This window comes from Oncorhynchus clarkii, chromosome 31 (genome assembly GCF_045791955.1).
Source record: "Oncorhynchus clarkii lewisi isolate Uvic-CL-2024 chromosome 31, UVic_Ocla_1.0, whole genome shotgun sequence".
In the NCBI taxonomy this organism is placed as follows: Eukaryota; Metazoa; Chordata; class Actinopteri; order Salmoniformes; family Salmonidae; genus Oncorhynchus; species Oncorhynchus clarkii.
Window position 1 is genome coordinate 31,970,919 of NC_092177.1, and position 25,493 is coordinate 31,996,411.

Sequence of the window (25,493 nt, forward strand, 5' to 3'; positions counted from 1 at the left end):
GGAGTGGCAGCATCATGTTGTGGTGTTTTGCTGCAGGAGGGACTAGTGTACTTCACAATATAGATGGGATCATGAGGAAGAACAATTATGTGGATATATTGAAGCAACATATCAAGACATCAGTCTTGAAGTTAAAGATTGGAAGACCCATTTGCGACCAAATGGACAATGACCCCAACCATACTTCCTGAACCCAACCAAAATGGACACAAAATGGCCACACGCCACATGGCCACATGTCCCCCTCAAGTCAAGGTATTGGAGTGGCAATCACAAAGCCCTGACCTCCATCCTATAGAAAATCTGTGGGCAGAACTGATAAAGCGTGTGCAAGCAAGGAGGCCTACAACCCAGCTCTGTCAGGAGGTATGGGCCAAAATTCACCCAACTTATTGTGGGAAGCTTGTGGAAGGATACCCGAAACGTTTGACCCAAGTTAAACAATTTAAAGGCAATGCTACCAAATACTAATTGAGTGTATGTAAACTTCTGACCCACTGGGAATGCGATGAAAGAAATACAAGCTGAAATAAATAATTCTCTCAACTATTATTCTGACATTTCACATTCTTAAAATAAAGTGGTGATCCTAACTGACCTAAAACAGGGAATTTTACTAGGATTAAATTTTAGGAATTGTGAAGAACTGAGTTTAAATGTATTTGGCTAAGGTGTATGTAAACTTCAGACTTCAACTGTACCTATCAGGATTGTTTGTGAGGATAACATCAAGAAGAGAAGCCTTTTCTGGGTGTTAGGAGTCCTTGTGGGATTGGTAATAATCTGAGAAAGATTTAGGGAGTCCCATTGCTTTAGGACTTGGTCAGGGGGTTTAAGCATATCCCCATTTTGGTCACCTAGCAGGATAAATTCAGACTTAGTGTAAGGGGCCAGGAGAGAGCTAGGGCAGGTAGGGTACAGGCCGGTGCTGATGGAGGACGATAACACCCAGCAACAGTCAACAAAGAGCTATATGGTAAAGATTGCCACTCACCCACCTTTGGAAGATCTGTCTTGCCGAAAAAGGTTATAACCAGGAAGGTTAGAATCAGTATTCAAAACACTCTTCCTTAACTACGTCTTAGTAATGACCAACACATCTGGATTGGAGCTGTGAACCCACACTTTCAATTGATCCATTTTAGGAAATAAGCTTCTAGTGTTAACGTGCAGTAAACCCAGGCTTTTATGAGAGCAGAAATCAGTGAAGCAGATATCAGAGCACAGTCAGAAGTCAGAATTGGGGCTAGCAACAGTAGATGGGTGTACATGCACATTTCCAGATATCATCAGCAGAAATACAATCAATGCACGGCAGAGGACTAGGAGATCTCTTCAGGGTTGATTTATGACATTTGAATGTGCATTAGATGGCAACAAGATCATATTGTACAGCAATTGTATCAGGTAACATGAATGCAAAGCCGTCGAGAGGTGGTTAGAATAGAATGGGAGGCCAAAAGTCTGTGTAACCAACAGAGAGTCGGAGTCCCGTGTGTGGGAACAAACATAGTCTGTCCCACAGTTGGGTAAACAAGAAAGCTCATAGTCAACAAAGCATGCAGGAGTCATGAGGCAAATAACAAAATGTACAAGAAAAGAAAAGGACTTGGGGCTAGCCATTGTAAGTTCAGAGTCACTCGCCTCAACAGTGCCTGTGTGCTGGAGGCGCTTGAAAGCTCGGGAGACCTTGAGCCTTCTTGGATGGGCACTTCTAATGTAACTCTATGGCAGCATCCAAGGGGCTTGAATTTTCTAGCGTCCCCATGAGTGACGGAACACTGAGCCAAACACGGCGCAAAGCTCCGTATTTTCTGCTGGCTTGCCCCACCACCACAGAAAGCACTGAGCTGGGCTGAAACACCTGCATTTTGGAGCTGCTTTACTCAAATAAACAAAAAAAGAGACCATGTTTGTATGCGGCTTTATAAACTCAATTATATTCACTACCGTTCAAACGTTTGGGGTCACTTAGAAATGTCCTTGTTTTTGAAAGAAAGCACATTTTTTGTCCATTAAAATAACATCAAATTGATCAGAAATACAGTGTCGACATTGTTAATGTTGTAAATGACCTTTGTTGCTGGAAAAGGCTGATAAGTCAAGGCCCTTTATCAGCAACCATCACTCCTGTGTTCCAATGGCACGTTGTGTTAGCGAATCCAAGTTTATCATTTTAAAAGGCTAATTGATCATTAGAAAACCCTTTTGCAATTATGTTAGCACAGCTGAAAACTGTTGTGCTGATTAAAGAGGCAATAAAACTGGCCTTCTTTAGACTAGTTGAGTATCTGGAGCATAAGCATTTCTGTGTTCGATTACAGGCTCAAAATGGCCAGAAACAAAGAATTTTCTTCTGAAACTTGTCAGTCTATTCTTGTTCTGAGAAATGAATGCTATTCCATGCAAGAAATTGCCAAGAAACTGAAGATCTCGTACAACGCTGTGTACTACTCCCTTCACAGAACAGCGCAATCTGGCTCTAGGGTTAGGGTTGAACCGGGATGTGGACATGAAGCTAGGGTTAGGGTTGAGGCTAGGGTTAGGGTTGAACCGGGATGTGGACATGAAGCTAGGGTTAGAGTTGAGGCTAGGGTTAAGGGTTGAACCGGGATGTGGACATGAAGCTAGGGTTAGAGTTGAGGCTAGGGTTAGGGTTGAACCAGGATGTGGACATGAATGTAGGGTTAGGTTTGAGGCTAGGGGTTAGGTTTTAACCAGGATGTGGACATGAAGCTAAGGTTAGGATGGAACCGGCATGTGGACATGAAGCTAGGGTTAGGGTTGAGGCTAGGGGTCAGGGTTGAACCGGTACGTGGACATGATGCTAGGGTTAGGCTTGAGGCTAGGGGTTAGGGTTGAACCGGGATGTGGACATGAAGCTAGGGTTAGGGTTGAGGCTAGGGGTTAGGGTTGAACTGGGATGTGGACATGAAGCTAGGGTTAGGGTTGAACTGGGATGTGGACACGAAGCTAGGGTTAGGGTTGAGGCTAGGGTTGAACCGGGATGTGGACATGAAGCTAGGGTTAGGGTTGAGGCTATGGTTGAACCGGGATGTGGACATGAAGCTAGGGTTAGGGTTGAGGCTAGGGTTGAACCGGGATGTGGACATGAAGCTAGGATTAGGAATGAGGCTAGGGTTGAACTGGGATGTGGACATGAAGCTAGGATTAGGAATGAGGCTAGGGTTGAACCGGGATGTGGACATGAAGCTAGGATTAGGGTTGAGGCTAGGGGTTCGGGTTGAACCGGGATGTGGACATGAAGCTAGGGTTAGGGTTGAGGCTAGGGGTTAGGGTTGAACCGGGATGTGGACATGATGCTAGGGTTAGAGCTGGGGGATGGATCCAGTGATTAGGTGGGACTGACGTTGTAGTTGGAGCGACTGGGTGTAGAATCTTACCTGTGTGAATGAACCATTATCAGATATGATCAGACACACGAAAACACATCCACAACGTCACTAGAACAGGTAGCACAGGTAGCACAGTATCAGAAACGAACACACAAACTGCGGGTCCTATGGGGCCCACCCTCCCTTCCCCTTCTGTCAGGGGTCCATCCCCAGCAGTGGAACCCAGCAGTGGAAACCCATTAAGGCACCTGACAGTTCTATTCAGACCCCTATCAATGACCACTTATCCCCCAGACAACCACGAGACACCCCAAGCGCTAACGTAGACGCGCCTGGGAACACAGTCCTCAGGTTTACACACTCATTCAGCGCGGTGACAGGCCGAGCCTGAGAGAGGATTTACTGATTACCCTCGTCTCCCTATCTCTCCTTCCTGCTCCACTCAGTAGGTTGAATGATCTACCTTTTCAGAGTTTAGTAGCGTCATCAATTTCTCGTTCGTGTCAGTGTGTTATCTGTGCTGGTCGGGCAGGAGATGTGTGTGTGTATGTGTGTATGTGTGTGTGTCTGTGTTGTGAGGCAGGGGAGATAGGGCTGCATGTGCAGGGCTGTTGGGGCTGTGTGTGTCGCTGCCATCCCTGGCTCATTGAATTATTCAGACCTCTGCTTCATTGTGTCAGAAAGCTTCTGCCCGCGTTCCACTGCAATCAGCACACATATCAGCTAGTGTGTGTGCCAGAGTGCGCATGCACACACACACACACACAAAACAGGGAACATCAAACAACACATAAACATAATCCAGAAACTGACAAAACACACCCCAAAGATAGAAGCGTGTTAACACACAATGGGACAGGTGATACCCCTGAGAGAAGGAACAGAGAGCGGGGGCACATAGTTTAAATCACACACACACACACACACACAGAGAGAGAGAGAGAGAGAGAGAAGCCCTGGACATGTGTCCTAGACATGTGAGCACAGTGAAAGGGGACAAAGCATTCTGGCGACACACAGAGGTCAGACAAACAACGGAGGTAGTGACAGGTTTCTGCAACCAGGGGACGTGAGTCACCTTGCTGTCTTCTCCACTTACTCAACACCTCATTCTTGCACCTCCACGCACGCGTGGTAATGAGATGGAGCAGCTCAAGAGAGAGAGAGACAGAGAGATTAAACCCAATGAAAGACACACAGAGAAAGCAAGAGAGAAGTAAGAGACATGGAAAGGAACATCCAACCAGAGGGCAGAAGAGACAGCCAGTCCAGTCTGCCCCGAGAGGAAGAGAGAAGAATAAGAGAACAGTCTCTTCGGAGGTCCAGCCAGGGTTCTATGTTCTTGCTCTCTCCATAAGCTGAGGAAATAGTATGGCTAATGCCTCTGTGAAACAGAGTAGAAGTTATCCAAGCACATTATTCTGGATATGCCTTCCCAGATCATTAGGATCAGGCATACAGGGTGACAGCCCCAGGGGCCTGATGAGTTGGAGTGGGGATATGTCCATCTCTATCTCTGCATGCCTATCGCACTGAGAAACAGTGTGATGACAAGGTGAGCCTCATCTCCATATGTTCCCAGTATAAATACACATACACACAATATTCAGTACAGAGAAGGAAGGGGGGGTAAATATTTTCTTAACTCTTTTTTCTTAAAACGGCACTGTCGGTTACGGGCTTGTAAGTAAGCATTTCACGGGAAATATTGTATTCGGCGCATGTGACAAATAAAATGTGATTTGATTTGAAGAGAGAGAGAGTGATTATATCGCTCTTTTTTTTGTTTTAAACTGAATGTGTCCGTTCACATTGCTGTCATAGTCACAGCGGCAGGTAGCCTTGCAGGTTAAGAGCGCTGGGCCGACCACCGAAAGTTCGAGGCGAAAAATCTGTCGATGTGCCCTTCAGCAAAGCACTTAACCCTAATTGCTCCTGTAAGTCACTCTGGATAAGAGCGTCTGCTAAATGACTGCAATTTATTTGAGAGTATGCTTCGCCCAAGGGCTAGAGACACTACTGTGCGGCGTGTGCATGTCCCGCCTGGCTCCTTGACTTGGATGTCCTTGGTCTGATGGATCCTATGAAAACATTGACTTTAGCCCTGTCCTTCTCTGACGAGGGAGATGGTCATGTAGTAACTGATCTAATGGTGATTAAAGTCTGCCTGATGCTGATCCACATCTACACGAGGTTATGGCGTGAGATGTGTGTACTTGTCGCTGTAGAATTGTCAGTGCCCACATGAAAAACACACTACAGTTTACTATAGATTACGACAGTACTTACTATACAATTATGTAGTAAACTGTAGTGTACTGTAAAATACTATACTACACACTAATATCCCTCGATCATGTGTAGTACTTACTATAGAATGTTGTAGAATACTATAGTAAATACTACAGTATACGACAGGGCGCAAAAACACTTCAGTGAATACTACAGTAATGTCTGCAAAAAACTCTATAGTAAATAGTTCAGAATACTACAGTCTGCAAAAACACTACAGTAGTTACTATAGTATACACTTCAATATTTATACTATAGTAAACTGTAAATACTCCTTTAGTCCACAAAAACACTACAGTAATTACTATAGTATATACACAGTATTTTTACGATATTAACTGTAAATACTACTTTAGTACACAAGAACACTATAGTACTATAGTATTTGTACCATAGTACAATACCATAATAAAATGTGGGTGTGTACAATGCTCCGTGTGAATGTACCTTTTCCTGAGATTAGCTATGCGTGTCATGTTTGAATTGTTTCTGTGTAATACAACAACATACAGCCTTTCACACCCCCATGCCATTACATTCAGCACATAGTGTCAACGAAGCACGTCACTAATAAGGATTCATTCAACGATTCCTTCATGGCAATTTATCAATGGAATCAACCACATTGAAGTCAAATCCTGCTATGTGCTGAGTCAAAAACAAACAGCAATCAGAGACGTGTTCAACTTCCTTTTCATCCCCCAGCGCTCGGCGGCTGAATACCAGACAGACTGAGAAGCGAAGGGATCGTTCAGAGGGGAAATGAATGAAATGGAATGCAGAAAAAGAATGCTTAATCTGTCACATGCTGTTGATCCTTCCATTGTGCCTATACAGCCCTCCACACTGAAACGGTCTTTTGATGAGATACATGGGATGTATTGAACTGACTCATTAAGGCTCTCGTTAATTAAGCGCAATAGAAGTGAATACATTCGTTATTGCGGTTTCGCACCTCAAAAGCATGCTAATGAGACTGGGTTCCTCTGCTATACACCGCTGTCAGACTAGCGTGTTATTGCTTACGCTTTCACGACAGACGGTTTAATGGCGCATGCTATGTCACGAACGTCTGCTGTGTCAATGTGTGTCTCTATGTGTTTGTGTGTCGACATCATGGAAGCAGACTGCACATTTGAACTTCCCTTTTGGGGAAGCTAAACCTCAGCAACACTCGGAAACGGGTTCTCCTCGGCAGCTCCCCTCTATTACAGGGCCATGACATGATCTACAAGGTTAACTCTGCTCTTATGGTGAAATTCCTCAACATCTGTGATGTTTACGTCACATGACCCAAACCAATGACCCTAACCGTCACGTATCTTCTTTACAGCATCGTAAACGAGTGCACGCCAAAGAAATGTGAGAGCATGAAGAATAGAAGAGAACAGACGCATTTTACATGAATGACAAGTATGTTTCCTGTTACCTTTGACCTTTTTGGACGTGGTGAGGAGTGAAGCAGGTTAGATGAAGAGAAGAGGGGTGAGATGGGGAGTGCTTTTAAAATCAGGATTAAATACCCATTGTTTCTCTCCTTAATCCTGTGATCATGTGGTGTTGTGTGCGTGTGTGTGTGGTGTGTGTTGGGTGTGTACGCGCATGGAGATTGGAATTAAGCAATAATACATTCAAGTCCATATGTTATGGCATTTGTATCATGGCTGTGACGTGGTCATAGCCACGAGGCGAAGCCGACACGTTACCAGCATTAAAAAGCAAGATTATTATTATTATTTGTATTTTTTACCTGATGCTACATTCACTAACACTGGTTGTCAAGTGCAATTTTAGGTGTTCTCTGGTCTTTATGTTATGCACGTGAGTGAGGACCCAAAAGCGGTTTAACAAAAACAGAGTCCTTTAATGTCAAAACACAGGGAAGACATAGATCCTCTTCAAATGTATATAATGGCAAAATAGACAACCCGCAGAGAGGGCGACAAATGAATCATAAAGTCCTTCTGATATTCACAGAAGAGTCCCCCTTCTTAGCAGCAGAGGAGAATAGCTGGGTTAGCGGCGACAGACTGCTGGGTTCTCTGGGTAGGCGCGGGTCGTAGAGGACAGAGGTACCTGATCACACGTAGCATCAGATGAACAGGCAGATTCCGACAGGACAGGACAAGGGTGAAGCAAACGAGACGATAGTTTGGTTCTGGCATGAGAAACTCAAACGAGAATCTGTCAAAGACAGAAGCAGGAACAGAGAGAGAAATAGAGACCTAATCAGAGGGAAAAAGGGAACAGGTGGGAAAAGGGTGAACGAGGTAGTTAGAGAAGATGAGGAACAGCTGGGGGAAGGAGAGGAAGAGAAGGTAACCTAATACGACCAGCAGAGGGAGACGGAGTGAAGAGAAAGAACAGGAACAAGACATAATATACATAATAGACAATATACATACATGACAGTACCCCCCCACTCACCGAGCGCCTCCTGGCGCACTCGAGGAGGAAACCTGGCGGCAACGGAGGAAATCATCGATCAGCGAACGGTCCAGCACGTCCCGAGAGGGAACCCAACTCCTTTCCTCAGGACCGTACCCCTCCCAATCCACTAGGTACTGATGACCACGGCCCCGAGGACGCATGTCCAAAATCTTACGGACCCTGTAGATAGGTGCGCCCTCGACAAGGATGGGGGGGGGGAGACGAGCGGGGGCGGGAAGAACGGGCTTAACACAGGAGACATGGAAGACCGGGTGGACGCGACGAAGATATCGCGGAAGAAGAAGTCGCACTGCGACAGGATTAATGATCTGAGAAATACGGAACGGACCAATGAACCACGGTGTCAACTTGCGAGAAGCTGTCTTAAGGGGAAGGTTCTGAGTGGAGAGCCAAACTCTCTGACCGCGACAATATCTAGGACTCTTAGTTCTACGCTTATTAGCGGCTCTCACAGTCTGCGCCCTATAACGGCAAAGTGCAGACCTGACCCTCTTCCAGGTGCGCTCGCAACGTTGGACAAAAGCCTGAGCGGAGGGGACGCTGGACTCGGCGAACTGAGACGAGAACAGCGGAGGCTGGTACCCGAGGCTACTCTGAAAAGGAGATAGCCCGGTCGCAGACGAAGGAAGCGAGTTGTGGGCGTATTCTGCCCATGGGAGCTGTTCTGACCAAGACGCAGGGTTACGAAAAGAAAGACTGCGTAAGATGCGACCAATAGTCTGATTGGCCCGTTCTGCTTGACCGTTAGACTGGGGGTGAAAGCCGGAAGAGAGACTGACGGAAGCCCCAATCAAACGGCAAAACTCCCTCCAAAATTGAGACGTGAATTGCGGACCCCTGTCCGAAACGACGTCTGACGGAAGGCCATGAATTCTGAAAACATTCTCGATGATGATTTGTGCCGTTTCTTTAGCAGAAGGGGGCTTAGCGAGGGGAATAAAATGAGCCGTCTTAGAGAACCTATCGACAACCGTAAGAATAACAGTCTTCCCCGCTGACGAAGGCAGTCCGGTGATAAAATCTAAGGCGATGTGAGACCACGGTCGAGAGGGAATGGGAAGCGGTCTGAGACGGCCGGCAGGAGGGGAGTTACCGGCCTTAGTCTGCGCGCAGACCGAACAAGCAGCCACGAAACGACGTGTGTCATGCTCCCGAGTGGGCCACCAAAAACGCTGGTGAATGGAAGCAAGCGTACCCCGAACGCCGGGGTGGCCGGCTAACTTGGCAGAGTGAGCCCACTGAAGAACGGCCAGACGAGTAGGAACGGGAACGAAAAGAAGGTTCCTAGGACAAGCGCGCGGAGTGTGAGTGAGTGCTTGCTTTACCTGCCTCTCAATTCCCCAGACAGTCAACCCGACAACACGCCCCTCAGGGAGAATCCCCTCGGGGTCAGTGGAGGCTACTGAAGAACTGAAGAGATGAGATAAAGCATCAGGCTTGGTGTTCTTAGAGCCCGGACGATAAGAAATTACAAACTCGAAACGAGCGAAAAACAGCGCCCAACGAGCCTGACGCGCATTAAGTCGTTTGGCAGAACGGATGTACTCAAGGTTCCTATGGTCAGTCCAAACGACAAAAGGAACGGTCGCCCCCTCCAACCACTGTCGCCATTCGCCTAGGGCTAAGCGGATGGCGAGCAGTTCGCGGTTTCCCACATCATAGTTACGTTCCGACGGCGACAGGCGATGAGAAAAATATGCGCAAGGGTGGACCTTGTCGTCAGAGAGGGAGCGCTGAGAAAGAATGGCTCCCACGCCCACCTCTGACGCGTCAACCTCGACAACGAACTGTCTAGAGACGTCAGGTGTAACAAGGATAGGTGCGGATGTAAAACGATTCTTGAGGAGATCAAAAGCTCCCTGGGTGGAAACGGACCACTTAAAGCACGTCTTGACAGAAGTAAGGGCTGTGAGAGGAGCTGCCACCTGACCGAAATTACGGATGAAACGACGATAGAAATTCGCGAAGCCGAGAAAGCGCTGCAGCTCGACGCGTGACTTAGGAACGGGCCAATCAATGACAGCTTGGACCTTAGCGGGATCCATCTTAATGCCTTCAGCGGAAATAACAGAACCGAGAAATGTGACGGAGGAGGCATGAAAAGTGCACTTCTCAGCCTTCACAAAAACACAATTCTCTAAAAGGTGCTGGAGGACACGTCGAACGTGCTGAACATGAATCTGGAGTGACGGTGAAAAAATCAGGATATCGTCAAGGTAAACGAAAACAAAGATGTTCAGCATGTCTCTCAGGACGTCATTGACTAATGCCTGAAAGACAGCTGGAGCGTTAGCGAGGACGAAAGGAAGAACCCGGTATTCAAAGTGCCCTAACGGAGTGTTAAACGCCGTTTTCCACTCGTCCCCCTCCCTGATGCGCACGAGATGGTAAGCGTTACGAAGGTCCAACTTAGTGAAAAACCTGGTTCCCTGCAGGATCTCGAAGGCTGAAGACATAAGAGGGAGCGGATAACGATTCTTCACTGTTATGTCATTCAGCCCTCGATAATCTATGCAGGGGCGCAGGGACCCGTCCTTCTTCTTAACAAAAAAAAACCCCGCTACGGCGGGAGAGGAGGAGGGGACTATGGTACCGGCGTCAAGAGCTACAGACAAATAATCTTCGAGAGCCTTACGTTCGGGAGCCGACAGAGAGTATAGTCTACCCCGGGGGGGAGTGGTTCCCGGAAGGAGATCAATACTACAATCATACGACCGGTGTGGAGGAAGAGAGGTGGCCCTGGACAGACTGAACACCGTGCGCAGATCGTGATATTCCTCCGGCACCCCCGTCAAATCACCAGGCTCCTCCTGTGAAGAAGAGACAGAGGAAACAGGAGGGATAGCAGACATTAAACATTTCACATGACAAGAGACGTTCCAGGAGAGGATATAATTACTAGACCAATTAATAGAAGGATTATGACAAACTAGCCAGGGATGGCCCAAAACAACAGGTGTAAAAGGTGAACGAAAAATTTAAAAAGAAAGGGTTTCGCTATGATTACCAGAGACAGTGAGGGTTAAAGGTAGCGTATCACGCTGAATCCTGGGGAGAGAACTACCATCCAAAGCGAACAAGGCCGTGGGCTCCCTTAACTGTCTGAGAGGAATGTCATGTTCCCGAGCCCAGGTCTCGTCCATAAAACAGCCCTCCGCCCCAGAGTCTATCAAGGCACTGCAGGAAGCTGACGAACCGGTCCAGCGTAGATGGACCGACAAGGTAGTGCAGGATCTTGAAGGAGAGACCAGAGTAGTAGCGCTCACCAGTAGCCCTCCGCTTACTGATGAGCTCTGGCTTTTACTGGACATGAAGTGACAAAATGACCAGCGGAACCGCAATAGAGACAGAGGCGGTTGGTGATTCTCCGTTCCCTCTCCTTAGTCGAGATGCGGATACCCCCCAGCTGCATAGGCTCAGCACCCGAGCCGGCGGAGGAAGATGGTAGTGATGCGGAGAGGGGGGCAACGGAGAACGCGAGCTCCTTTCCACGAGCTCGGTGACGAAGATCAACCCGTCGCTCTATGCGAATAGCGAGTTCAATCAAGGAATCCACGCTGGAAGGAACCTCCCGGGAGAGAATCTCATCCTTTACCTCCGCGCGGAGACCCTCCAGAAAACGAGCGAGCAAAGCCGGCTCGTTCCAGTCACTGGAGGCAGCAAGAGTGCGAAACTCAATAGAGTAATCTGTTATGGATCGATTACCTTGACATAGGGAAGACAGGACCCTGGAAGCTTCCTCCCCAAAAACAGAACGATCAAAAACCCGTATCATCTCCTCCTTAAAGTCCTGATACTGGTTAGTACACTCAGCCCTCGCCTCCCAGATTGCCGTGCCGCACTCACGAGCCCGTCCAGTAAGGAGAGATATGACGTAGGCGATACGAGCTGTGCTCCTGGAGTAAGTGTTGGGCTGGAGAGAAAACACAATATCACACTGGGTGAGGAACGAGCGGCATTCAGTGGGCTCCCCAGAGTAACACGGCGGGTTATTGATTCTGGGCTCCGGAGATTCGAAAGCCCTGGAAGTGGCCGGTGGATCGAGGCGGAGATGGTGAATCTGTTCTGTGAGGTTGGATTCTTGGGCAGATTTTTCTGTTATGCACGTGAGTGAGGACCCAAAAGCGGTTTAACAAAAACAGAGTCCTTTAATGTCAAAACACAGGGAAGACATAGATCCTCTTCAAATGTATATAATGGCAAAATAGACAACCCGCAGAGAGGGCGACAAATGAATCATAAAGTCCTTCTGATATTCACAGAAGAGTCCCCCTTCTTAGCAGCAGAGGAGAATAGCTGGGTTAGAGTCCCCTTCTTAGCAACAGAGGAGAATAGCTGGGTTAGCGGCGACAGACTGCTGGTCTCTCTGGGTAGGCGCGGGTCGTAGAGGACAGAGGTACCTGATCACACGTAGCATCAGATGAACAGGCAGATTCCGACAGGACAGGACAAGGGTGAAGCAAACGAGACGATAGTTTGGTTCTGGCATGAGAAACTCAAACGAGAATCTGACAAAGACAGAAGCAGGAACAGAGAGAGAAATAGAGACCTAATCAGAGGGAAAAAGGGAACAGGTGGGAAAAGGGTGAACGAGGTAGTTAGAGAAGATGAGGAACAGCTGGGGGAAGGAGAGGAAGAGAAGGTAACCTAATACGACCAGCAGAGGGAGACGGAGTGAAGAGAAAGAACAGGAACAAGACATAATATGACAATACATGACACTTTAGTTCTATGTCCATTGACTGCCATGTAAAGCTAAACTAAACAAGCGCTGGTGGATCATTCCGGGAACTTTGCAGGTTGCTGGCCAACTACACAGCAAACTAGCTACATTTCATGTTGTTTTACCAGTTCGGATGCTGATTGGTGATTTGGACTGGCTGAGAAAAACTGCATTCCTCTCTCCTCTGCCGACACATTCATTAATACGGGAGACTGTGGAGATCGAAATGTTGCAAATGTCGGAGATAATGTCTAGGCGCTTTTTACAGTGGAGATCAAGTTAATTAATTGCGTGGCTGGGCAGATCTGTAAAAGTAGTAGCACTAGCAGTAGCAGAAGCAGTAGTAGTACTAGCAGTAGCAGAAGCAGTAGTAGTAGTAGTTGCTGGTTACCAATGTAATTAGAACAGTTCAAATAAATGCTTTGTCATACCCGTGGTATACAGTCTGATATACCACAGCTGTCAGCCAATCAGCAGTCAGGGCTTGAACCCCCCAGTGAATCATTATGAATGAACCCTCTTAGAAAAAGGACTGAACTTCCTTCACTTCTCTGTGTGCCTACCTCTCTCCATATATTTCTTACATGGTCTAGCTAGTGCATTTACTTTTGGTTTTGCCCTACATGGCAAAGTGAAGCGGAATAGATACCATCTCTGTAAGCTTTCCCCACTAACAGGAGAAAGGGGTTAAGAACAAAGAGATGAGACAGAATAAACCCGACCTGATTCCAAACACTGTTCACGTCTAAAAACACATATACCCAACTGTATCTCAATGCTAACTCACACACACGCACACAGAGAGAGATACACACACACAGAGAGATACACACACACACACACACGCACACAGAGAGAAACACACACACACACACTCACACACACACACACACTCACACAGAGAGAAACACACACACACACACACACACACACACACACACACATACTTCGGGAGACTTCCAGACTAAACACATATTCCACATTCAGGTCCTGTCCCTCCAGTCCCTCCAGGCAGGCTGATGCAGGTCACAGATGCTCCGTTGCTGTTGGTTTATCAACCAAATCTCAGCTCTAAACTCATCCAAAGAAAGGATCAATCATAAATGACTGCATCAGTAAGTTGTGGGAGGAGATGAGGATGATGGGAGGATCATGGGAGAAGATGGGGGTTGTGGGAGCACACCTGTTGTAGAGGAGGATGTCAGGGGTCCAGATCTGGCTGGAGGGGAAACGTAGGTTCTGAACCCCGGGGTAGTTCTCTGGATTCCAACTCAGGTACACATCAGTCCAGTACTGAGGACAGAACACAGAGATACACATCAGAGATAATCACACAGCAAAGAGGTACATCAGTCCAGTACTGAGGACAGAACACAGAGATACACATCAGAGATAATCACACAGCAAAGAGGTACATCAGTCCAGTACTGAGGACAGAACACAGAGATACACATCAGAGATAATCACACAGCAAAGAGGTACATCAGTCCAGTACTGAGGACAGAACACAGAGATACACATCAGAGATAATCACACAGCAAAGAGGTACATCAGTCCAGTACTGAAGACAGAACACAGAGATACACATCAGATATAATCACACAGCAAAGAGGTACATCAGTCCAGTGTTGAGGGGTGGGGGGCAGTCTGTCTGTGATAAAAGATCCAGTCTGAGCTTGGGTCTTGGCAGTCTGTCAACTGAAGGGTTGTGACAGCACTTGTCTCTTATGAGTTCACGCTAGTTGACAGACATTGAAATGTATTTCCCATGGCCCGCCTGGGAAGCGTCGCATAAACCACACAGCAATGACACTGATTGGCTAGAAAATTGAGGCTGACGTCCTGTCAGGAAGACTTCTATAAAGGAGTAAATGACTCGATAAAAAATTGAATGAATTGATGGGAAATTGGACGGAGGTCTGTTTGTAGTGACTGTGGAGAGTGGAGGCAATCGTTGTTCTCCTTCTCCTGGGTCGTGTTGATGGTAGAGACCAGACAGGGTGGACCGCATGCCCCTCTCACAAATCCAACCTCATCGACTCTCCATAAGCATGTATCCTCCAGATTACCAAGGAAACATCGGGATAAGCAATCAAAGCTCTATGTCCAATCCAATATGTTGGATCAAGCTCAGACTGGCTAAGAGAAACTAGCAGTTTTAACTTAACAGAAGCAATATTTCAAGAGACAATACGGACAGGCTATTGTCATCTCAATATACAACTAACAGGATGTGGTGGTACCAGACAACACCTGCGGCATATCAACTTGAGATGGTGTTACTGCCTTTTTGGTGGGATGGGGGGATATGAGAACATCATGAGTCACAGTGTCATTCAGTCCTCAACCATTTCCACTCACCAGCTGTAGCCATGCGTTGGTCATCAGAACCTGGTTCTTCTCGTCCTGAGCAAACAGAGAAGAAAATAACAATTCAATTGAACCGCCACAGCAGGAAATCATCACAGTGAATAGAAAGAGGTAAGGTTTTGCTGAGTGCCTACTGTAGGTTCAGCATGGGTGCAAAACAACTGGGGTGTGAAACCTCTCTAAAAGCCTCATTTATGTAAGCACAGTGTTTTTCTACACATTGGTTTGTCAGTGGAGGCTGTAGCACATCATTATTAGATGCCTCATTTCAAAATCTCAAACAACAAGCCCCGTGGACCTAAACAACCCAACACACAGCAGAGAGAGAGAGAGAGAGAGAGAGAGAGAGAGAGAGAGAGAGAGAGAGAGAGAATGAGAGAGAGAGAGACGGTAGAGACGGTTTGCAGATCGCCCTCTCAATGTGCGTGGTCTGATCCCGCAGTAATGGTGTCTGACTAGCAAACTGGGTCGGGGGGGAGATGGGAGTTGGGGGATGTTAGGGTCAAATCTATGAAGGGAAAACATTAACCATCCAACTCAAGGGTGATCACAGCAGCACACACACACACACACACACAGAGAGAGATACACACACAGAGTGTGTCTCTCCCATAGAAATGTACTGTCTTCAAAATGTCAAAAGACCTTGGCATTTAAAACAATATTTCCTATCTTAATTTTTTAAGATTGTTATCATTCCCATCCGTTGCCTAACAATGTGTCTCAGCTGGTGTCTGATACCTGTCTAATTGCTGTCCATGAGGAGCCAGGAGCCAATCAAAACTAACTGGCTCCCCTACACGAGCAGCAGAGAGACATCAACAGATTGGAAAGTAATTAGCTAGCATGATGAAGAAAACAATTTACAGGATGTGGTGGGATGTGAAAAAAAGGAATTCTCTCTCTCTCACACAAACAAACACAAACACCCCATGCCATCAAATCCAGCATTATCTTAAAGAGACTTTCCAGGAAGATTTGCATACTTTATAGCCAGTCGTTTTGAAAGTAGTGCTCAAGAGCCAAAACGGGTCCCCCGAAAATTGTGTACTACATCGTACATGGGCAGATATCTGCAGTATGTCATTGCTCTCTCTCTCTCCCTGCTGTGTCACCTAGCCATTAGGTACACCTTGAAACCTCAATGGATAATGCTAGGCAGGCCTGGGCCAGCCTTCTTTCACTGTAAAACCATCAATGTGCATCTTGCTAGCTGTCACTCAAATGATGAGGGGCTGAAGATCATTAGCTAACATTTTAATTGCATTAGTGAGGTCGGGCACTGATGTTGGGCAATTAGGCCCGCATTCGGCATTTCAATTCATCCCAAAGGTGTTCGATGGTGTTGACGCCAGTCAAGTTCTTTCACAACCATCTCAACAAAGCATTTCTGTATGGACCTCACTTTGTGCAGGGAGCATTGTCATGTTGAACCAGGAAAGGGCCTTCCTCAAACTGTTGCCAAAAAGTTGGAAGCACAGAATCATCTAGAATGTCATTGTATGCTGTAGTGTTAAGAATTCCCTACACTAGAACTCAGGGGCCAGAACCATGAAAAACAGCACCAGACCATTATTCCTCCTCCACCAAGGAGTTGCCACTATGCATTCAGGTAGGAGGCATCCGCCAAACCCAGATTCGGACAGCCAGATGGTGAAGTGTGATTCATCACTCCAGAGAACGCGTTTCCACAGCTCCAGAGTCCAATGCCGGTGAGCTTTACATCACTCCAGCCGACGCTTGGCATTGTACATGGTGATCTTAGGCTTGTGAGCGGCTGTTTGGCCATGGAAACCCATTTCATAAAGCTCCCAATAAACAGTTATTGTGCTGAGGTTGCTTCCAGAGGCATTCTGAAACTCGGTAGTCAGTCGGCACTCAACGATCCCGTACTGTGAGCTTGTGTGGCCTACCACTTTGCGGCTGAGCCTTTGTTGCTCCTAGACGTTTCCACGACACAATAACAGCACTTAGAGTTGGGGTAGCTCTAGCAGGGCAGAAATTGACGAACTGACTTGTTGGAAAGGTGGCATCTTATGACCGTGCCACGTTGAAAGTCACTGAACTCTTTAGTAAGGACATTCTACTACCAATGGTTGTCTATGGAGATTGCATGGCTATGTGCTCGATTTTATATACCTGTCAGCAATGGGTGTGGCTGAAATAGCAGAATCCACTAATTTGAAGAGGTGTCCACATACTTTTGTATATATAGTGTATGTTCAATTGGGTGCATCAATAAAACACCTAATGATGGAATTTCCACTGGAATAAAGGTGTCACATCCCTTCAGACAGTCTTCACACCCATTGATTTTTTTACACATTTTCTTGTGTTACAGCTTGAATTTCAAATGGATTAAATTGAGATTTGGTACCACTGGCCTACACATAATACCCCATAATGTCAAAGTGGAATTGTGTTTTAGAAATATTTACTAATTAATTCAAACTTAAAAGCTGAAATTTCTTGAGTCAATAAGTGTTCAACCCTTTTGTTATGGCAAGTCTATATAAGTTCAAGAGTACAAATTTGCTTTACAAGTCACATAATAAGTTGAATGACTATCTCATTTACGTACCCCACCTCAGTCGAGCAGTGCATTTCAAACACAGATTCAACCACAAAGACCCGGGAGGTTTTACAATGCCTTGCAAAGAAGTGCACCTACAGGTAGATGGGTAAAAAATATATAATTAAAAAACAGACATTTAAAATCCCTTTGAGCATGGTGAAGTTATTAATTACACTTTGGATGGTGTATCTATTACACACATTCACTACAAAGATACAGTCGTCCTTCCTAACTCAGTTGCCCGAGAGGAAGGAAACCGCTCAGGGATTTCACCATCAGTCCAATGGTGACTTTAAAACAGTTACGGAGTTTAATGGCTGTGATAGGAGAAATCTGAAGATGGATCAACAACATTGTAGTTACTCCACAATAGTGACCTAATTGACAGAGTGAAAAAAGGAACCCTGTGCAGAATACAAATATTCCAAAACATGCATCCGGGTTGCAACAAGGCAGTAAAGTAACTGCAAAAAAAAATGTTGTCCTGAATACAAAGTGTCATGTTTGGGGCAAATCCAATGCAAGACATTACTGACAAACACTCTTCATATTTTCAAACATAGTGGTGGCTGCATCATGTTATGGGTATGTTTTTAATCATTAAAGGACTGGGGAGGTTTTCAAGATAATAAAAAAATGTAATGGAGCTAAGCACAGGCAAAATCCTAGAGGAAAACCTGGTTGTCTGCTTTCCATCAGACACTGGGAGACTGATTCACTTTTTAGCAAAACAATAACAAATAACAAAAGGCCAAAGCTACACTGGCGTTGCTTACCAAGATGACAGTGGATTTTCCTGAGTGGCCAAGTTACAGTTTTGACTTAAATCTACTTGAAAATCTATGGAAAGACCTGAAAATGGTTGTCTAGCGATGATCAACAACAAATTTGACAAAGCTTGAAGAATTTTGAAAATAATAATGGGCAAACGTTACACAATCCAAGCATGGAAAGCTCTTAGAGACTTACCCAGAAAGACTCAAAGCTGTAATTGCTGCCAAAGTGCTTCTACGAAGATTTGACTCAGGGGTGTGAATAATTACAGCATCAATCAATAAATCCATCTATAATTGGACACACCTACTCATTCAAGGATTTTTATTTACTTTTACAATTTTCTATCTTGTAGAGTAATAGTGTAGACATCGTGTTAAACAAATCTAAATATATTTTATAATTTAAATTCTTCAAAGTAGCCATCCTTCGCCTTGGTGACAGCTTTGTACATTCTTGGCATTCTCTCAACCAGCTTCATGAAGAATGCTTTTCCAACAGTCTTGAAGGAGTTCCCACATATGCTGAGCACTTGTTGGCTGTTTTTCCTTCACTCCGCAGTCCAAATCATCCCAAACCATTTCAATTAGGTTGAGGTCAGGTGATTGTGGAGGCTAGATCATCTGATGCAGCACGCCATCACTCTCCTTTGTCAAATAGCCCTTACACAGCCTGGAGGTGTGTTTGGGGTCATTGTCCTGTTGAAAAACAAATGATAGTCCCACTAAGCGCAAACTAGATGGGATGGCGTATCGCTGCAGAATGCTGTTATAGCCATGCTGGTTAAGTGTGCCTTGAATTCTAAATAAATCACAGACAGTGTAACCAGCAAAGCACCCTCACACCTCCTCCTCCATGCTTCACGGTGGCAACCACACGTGTAGATCATCCGTTCACCTACTCTGCGTCTCACAAAAACACGGCGGTTGGAACCAGAAATCTCAAATTTGGACTCATCAGACCAAAGGACAGATTTCCACCAGTCTAACGTCCATTACTCGTGTTTCTTGGTCCAAGCAAATCTCTTCTTCTTATTGGTGTTCTTTTAGTAGTGGTTTCTTTGCAGCAAACCGACAATGAAGGCCTGTTTCACACAGTCTCCTCTGAACAGTTGATGTTGAGATGTGTCTTGAACTCTGTGAAGCATTTATTTGGGCTACAATCTGAGGTGCAGTTAACTCTAATGAACTTATCCTCTGCAGCAGAGGTAATTCTGGGTCTTCCATATCTGTGGCGTTCCTTATGAGAGGCAGTTTCATCATAGCGCTTGATGATTTTTGCAACTGCACTTGAAGAAACTTTCAAAGTTCTTGACATGTTCCGTATTGACTGACCTTCATGTCTTAAAGTAACGATTTGGCTGTCATTTCTATTTGCTTATTTGAGCTGTTCTTGTCGTAATAAGGGCTTTATCTTTTACCAAATCGTGTATATACCAACCCTAACTTGTCACAACACAACTGATTGGCTCAAACGCATTAAGAAGGAAATAAATTCCACAAATTAACTTTAAACATGGCACACCTGTTAATTGAAATGCATTCCAGGTGACTACCTCATGAAGCTGGTTGAGAGAATGCCAAGAGTGTCCAGAGCTGTCATCAAGGCAAAGGGTGGCTACTTTGAAGAACACTTTTTTGGTTACTACATGATTCCATATGTGTTATTTCATAGTTTTGCGGTCTTCACTATTATTCTACAATGTAGAAAAAGTACAAATAAAGAAAAACCCTGGAATAAGTAGGTGTCCAAACCTTTGACTGGTACTGTATGTAAATTAGATATTTCTGTATTTAATTTTCAATGAATTAGCAAACATTTCTAAAAACATTGTCATTATGGGGTATTGTGTGTAGATGGTTGAGAAAAAAACATTTATTTAATTTATTTTCAATTTAGACTGTAACACAACAAAATGTGAAATAAGTCAAGGGTTAGGAACGTTGAAAGCACTGTAGTACCAGGCACTTACAGAATCTATGCGCATTGAAGCTGTTCTGGCGGGTCATGGTGGCCCAGCACCCTAATGAGACACGTAATGTTGGTGTTTCCTTTATTTTGGCTGTTACCTGTATGTGCGCTTCCTTCAGTGTGTGTGTGTGTGTGGAGCGCCAGTCAGTCAATGTTGTTTACATAAAGGTGATAAACACATTAACAACTCTAAAGCTGTCAGTGCTTCCCTGAGGATCAATGTGTTAGGAAACACTAACATACAGTATCCTGGCTAATATCCACCGTGCTATGCTAACAGAAAACAGGCTCTGAGACCATTTGGACTACGCTAGGCTAATACTGAATCTGCTATGTTAATACGAGCTGTGCTGGCTTACAATAGCTACTGAAGCCTGGCGTGTTTGCATTCGGATGGCCTGACCAATGACCAGTGTGTCAGAAAGGCTAAATTGACTATGCTAATCAGCTACTGGAATACCAAATTAGTTTATTACTGTTGATCTAGAGACATTACTGCCAGTGATTACCATTACCACACGTAATCAAGCAGTAATGTTATTGCCTGTAACTGTGATTCATTGAACCATGTGTAGAGCTGTGCTGTAGCTATGGCGACAGGAAGGCTACTTTGAAAGGTTACATATGACATATGGAACACAGGGAGAGATTTCATGCTTAAAGCAGCTCTTCCTTAGAAATAATCAAGTGTCACATTCTCACCTACTCAATTTAGAAATCTGAGGAGAGACAAAGGTAGGTTGTTTTTTTTTGCATAACTCAGGTCAACATTGGGCCACATTAAGTGTTTAATGTAACTGGAAAATAAACTAAAAGACGGCTCTGCATGATAAACCCAGCCAGGTCACCTGTGATACAAGTCAGTATTTGACGTCCATCCATGTCTGAGGACGTCGGGAGATGACGTGGAAACCAGCCACTAGGGGCAGCAGTGAGCACGGGTACCTTCAAGTAGGTTTGGGTTTTGCCGGGCGTTGTGGACGATGATGGTGGATGGTTGTTAGCATCTGCCTCTGATTCCAAAGGTCCAAATGTTGCCTGTTTGAATCCAGCGATAGAAGATTGTTTTTTATATTTTTGTTTTAAGCCTATCCCAAACCTTAACATTTACCTTAACCATTGTGAGTTCATGCCTAACCTTAAAAATGTGGAGTTAATGCCGAAAGGTTAACCTTAAACACTTCAAAATGTTACGTTTGAGAAACATTGATAAACGTCTAATTCTGACTTGAGACTGTGAGAGCTGGGATAAACCACACACCCACACACATTATTACAGTGTATGGTGAAGCTTCCTGGCAGCCGGTCAACAGTAACACCTGTTACAATGTTTCAAATGTTTGTTTCAAATGTTTTAAAAAATGGCACTGCATACTTTTCCTGCTCTTTTAGCGGATTAAGAGTGGCTTTGATAGCGATGGATTGTACAAACGTTCTGGAAAACTCATCACATTTTCTACGGATTTACAAAAGACATGCACCTCCTCTGGCACTGCATATCCGAGACAAACTTCAGTGCTTCGGGAACAGCTGGTAAGGGCAGAAGGAGGAAAATACTAACAATAGAAGTTACTAACAGACCTAATATACATGGAAAACACGATCTCTCACATCAATGCAGAGCTCTAACTGAATTATGGGATGTCGCAAAATACGTCCCAGCATGCTCCAGAGACTCCGAATGTTTGTAATTCAAGATCATTGGTAAACAAAGTGGATGAATTTGAACTGCTCCTTCAATCAGTAAATGCAGTTACTGGATGGGTCACTGAAACTTGGGCCCGTGAAAATATCCCAGATGAATCTCTTTTCGTACGAGACTATCAGCTGTTCAGAAACGACTGGTCCAGAGAGGGGATGAGAGGAGCTATGGACGTAAATCACAGTATTCAGGAAAAGAGAAGAACTGACCTAGAGAAAGAGGAGTTTATTTTCAATTTAACCAGGCAAGTCAGTTAAGAACAAATTCTTATTTACAATGATGGCCTACCGGGGAGCAGTGGGCTGACTGCCTTGTTCAGGGGCAGAACAACAGATTTTTTACCTTGTCAGCTCTGGGATTCGATCCAGCAAACTTTCGGTTGCTGGCCAACCCTCTAACCACTAGGCAACCTGCCGCCCCTGCCGTATATGTGGCTTCAGCTTTGTCCTAAACCACTCGGCAGCTCAGTTTCAACTCTGGTAGTGGGAGTACTCTACCATCCACTATGGGCAAATGAGAAAACACTTCAGCAGAACACTGTGGATTATCTCATAAATACTATCCATGTCCTCAGGATGTCCATGCTGTGTAGACTTTAATCACCTCCCCATCAAGATGCTGACAAACTCCCATCCAGACATGAAACAAGTGGACATGATCAGAGGGGACTCCATCTTAGATTGGATCATTATAAATCTGAAGAATCACTACAACACCCCCACTGTACTTGCTCATCTCTCGGATCCAGTGATCACAATGTCTGCTGTTCTCCCCAAACACAACATTGGGAGGGAGATGTGAGGTGCAGTGGGGGAAAAGAACGTCTGGTAACCCAGAACAGAAAAGAGGCCTTGGCACGATGTATGGCAAGCACTGATTGGTCTGCCATATATGAGGTGGAGAACATCGATGCAAAGGTGGAGAATAGAGGGCCGATTTCTAGTTTTCATAACAATCGGTAATCGGCATTTTGGGATGCCGATTATGGACGATTACATGAGGAAGCCACGAGGAAACTGCGTTGCAGGCTGACCACCTGTTACGCGAGTGTAGCAAGGAGCCAAGGTACGTTGCTAGCTAGCATTAAACCTATCTTCTAAAAAAACAGTCAATCTTCACATAATCATTAGTTAACTACACATGGTTGATGATATTACTAGGTTAACTAGCTTGTCCTGCGTTGCGTATAATCAATGCGGTGCCTGTTAATTTATCATCAAATCACAGTCTACTTTGCCAAACGGGGGATGATTTAACAAAAGCGCATTCGCAAAAAAAAGCACAATCGTTGCACGAATGTACCTAACCATGAACATCAATGCCTTTATTAAAATCAATACACAGAAGTATATTTTTTTTAAACCTGTATATTTAGTTTAAATAAATTAATGTTAGCAGTCAATATTAACTAGGGAAAATGTGTCACTTCTCTGCGTTCATTGCATGCAGAATCAGGGTATATGCAACTGTTTGGGCTGCCTGGCTCGTTGCGAACTAATTTGCCAGAATTTGACATCATTATGACATAACATTGAAGGTTGTGCAATGTAACAGCTATATTTAGACTTAGGGTTGCCACCCGTTCGATAAAATACAGAACGGTTCCGTATTTCACTAAAATAATAAACGTTTTGTTTTCGAAATTATAGTTTCCGGATTTTACCATATTAATGACCAATGGCTCGTATTTCTGTGTTTATGATTTGATAGAGCAGTCTGACTGAGCGGTGGTAGGGGCAGCAGGCTCGTAAGCTCGTAAGCACTCAGTCAAACTTTACTGTGTTTGCCAGCAGCTCTAAGCAATGCTTGCTTCACAGCGCTGTTTATGACTTCAAGCCTATCAACTCCTGAGATTAGGCTGGCAATACCAAAGTGCCTATTAGAACATCCAATAGTCAAATGTATATGAAATACAAATGGTATAGAGAGAAAAAGTCAACGCGTCATAATTCCGATAATAACTAACTACAACCTAAAACTTCTTAACTGGGAATATTGAAGAAGTGGGAATATTGAACCACCAGCTTTCATATGTTCTGAGCAAGGAACTTCAACGTTAGCTTTTTTACATGACACATACTGCACTTTTACTTTCTTCTCCAACACTGTTTTTGCATTATTTAAACCAAATGGAGCATGTTTCATTATTTATTTGAGACCAAATAGATTTTTATTTATGTATTTATATTACGTTAAAATAAGTGTTCATTGTTCATTCAGTATTGTTGTAATTGTCATTATATATACAGTGCCTTGCGAAAGTATTCGGCCCCCTTGAACTTTGCGACCTTTTGCCACATTTCAGGCTTCAAACATAAAGATATAAAACTGTATTTTTTTGTGAAGAATCAACAACAAGTGGGACACAATCATGAAGTGGAACGACATTTTTTGGATATTTCAAACCTTTTTAACAAATCAAAAACTGAAAAATTGGGCGTGCAAAATTATTCAGCCCCTTTACTTTCAGTGCAGCAAACTCTCTCCAGAAGTTCAGTGAGGATCTCTGAATGATCCAATGTTGACCTAAATGACTAATGATGATAAATACAATCCACCTGTGTGTAATTAAGTCTCTGTATAAATGCACCTGCACTGTGATAGTCTCAGAGGTCCGTTAAAAGCACAGAGAGCATCATGAAGAACAAGGAACACACCAGGCAGGTCCGAGATACTGTTGTGAAGAAGTTTAAAGCCGGATTTGGATACAAAAAGATTTCCCAAGCTTTAAACATCCCAAGGAGCACTGTGCAAGCGATAATATTGAAATGCAAATCTACCAAGACCTGGCCGTCCCTCTAAACTTTCAGCTCATACAAGGAGAAGACTGATCAGAGATGCAGCCAAGAGGCCCATGATCACTCTGGATGAACTGCAGAGATCTACAGCTGAGGTGGGAGACTCTGTCCATAGGACAACAATCAGTCGTATATGGCACAAATCTGGCCTTTATGGAAGAGTGGCAAGAAGAAAGCCATTTCTTAAAGATATCCATAAAAAGTGTTGTTTAAAGTTTGCCACAAGCCACCTGGGAGACACACCAAACATGTGGAAGAAGGTGCTCTGGTCAGATGAAACCAAAATTGAACTTTTTGGCAACAATGCAAAACGTTATGTTTGGCGTAAAAGCAACACAGCTCATCACTCTGAACACACCATCCCCACTGTCAAACATGGTGGTGGCAGCATCATGGTTTGGGCCTGCTTTTCTTCAGCAGGGACAGGGAAGATGGTTAAAATTGATGGGAAGATGGATGGAGCCAAATACAGGACCATTCT

The 25,493-nt window shown here is 44.7% G+C and overlaps 1 protein-coding gene across 1 annotated transcript in view; it reads right to left on the reverse strand.

Annotated features, from left to right (window-relative positions):
• The window catches only part of LOC139390426 (neuronal acetylcholine receptor subunit alpha-7-like), a 79,857-nt gene that overhangs the window by 15,287 nt on the left and 39,077 nt on the right, over nt 1-25,493 (reverse strand). The window contains exons 3-4 of the mRNA XM_071137546.1: nt 15,184-15,228; nt 14,006-14,115 (exon numbers count right to left, since the gene is read on the reverse strand). Of these exons, the coding sequence (XP_070993647.1) occupies nt 14,006-14,115; nt 15,184-15,228 (155 nt within the window). The remainder of the gene's footprint in view (nt 1-14,005; nt 14,116-15,183; nt 15,229-25,493) is intronic.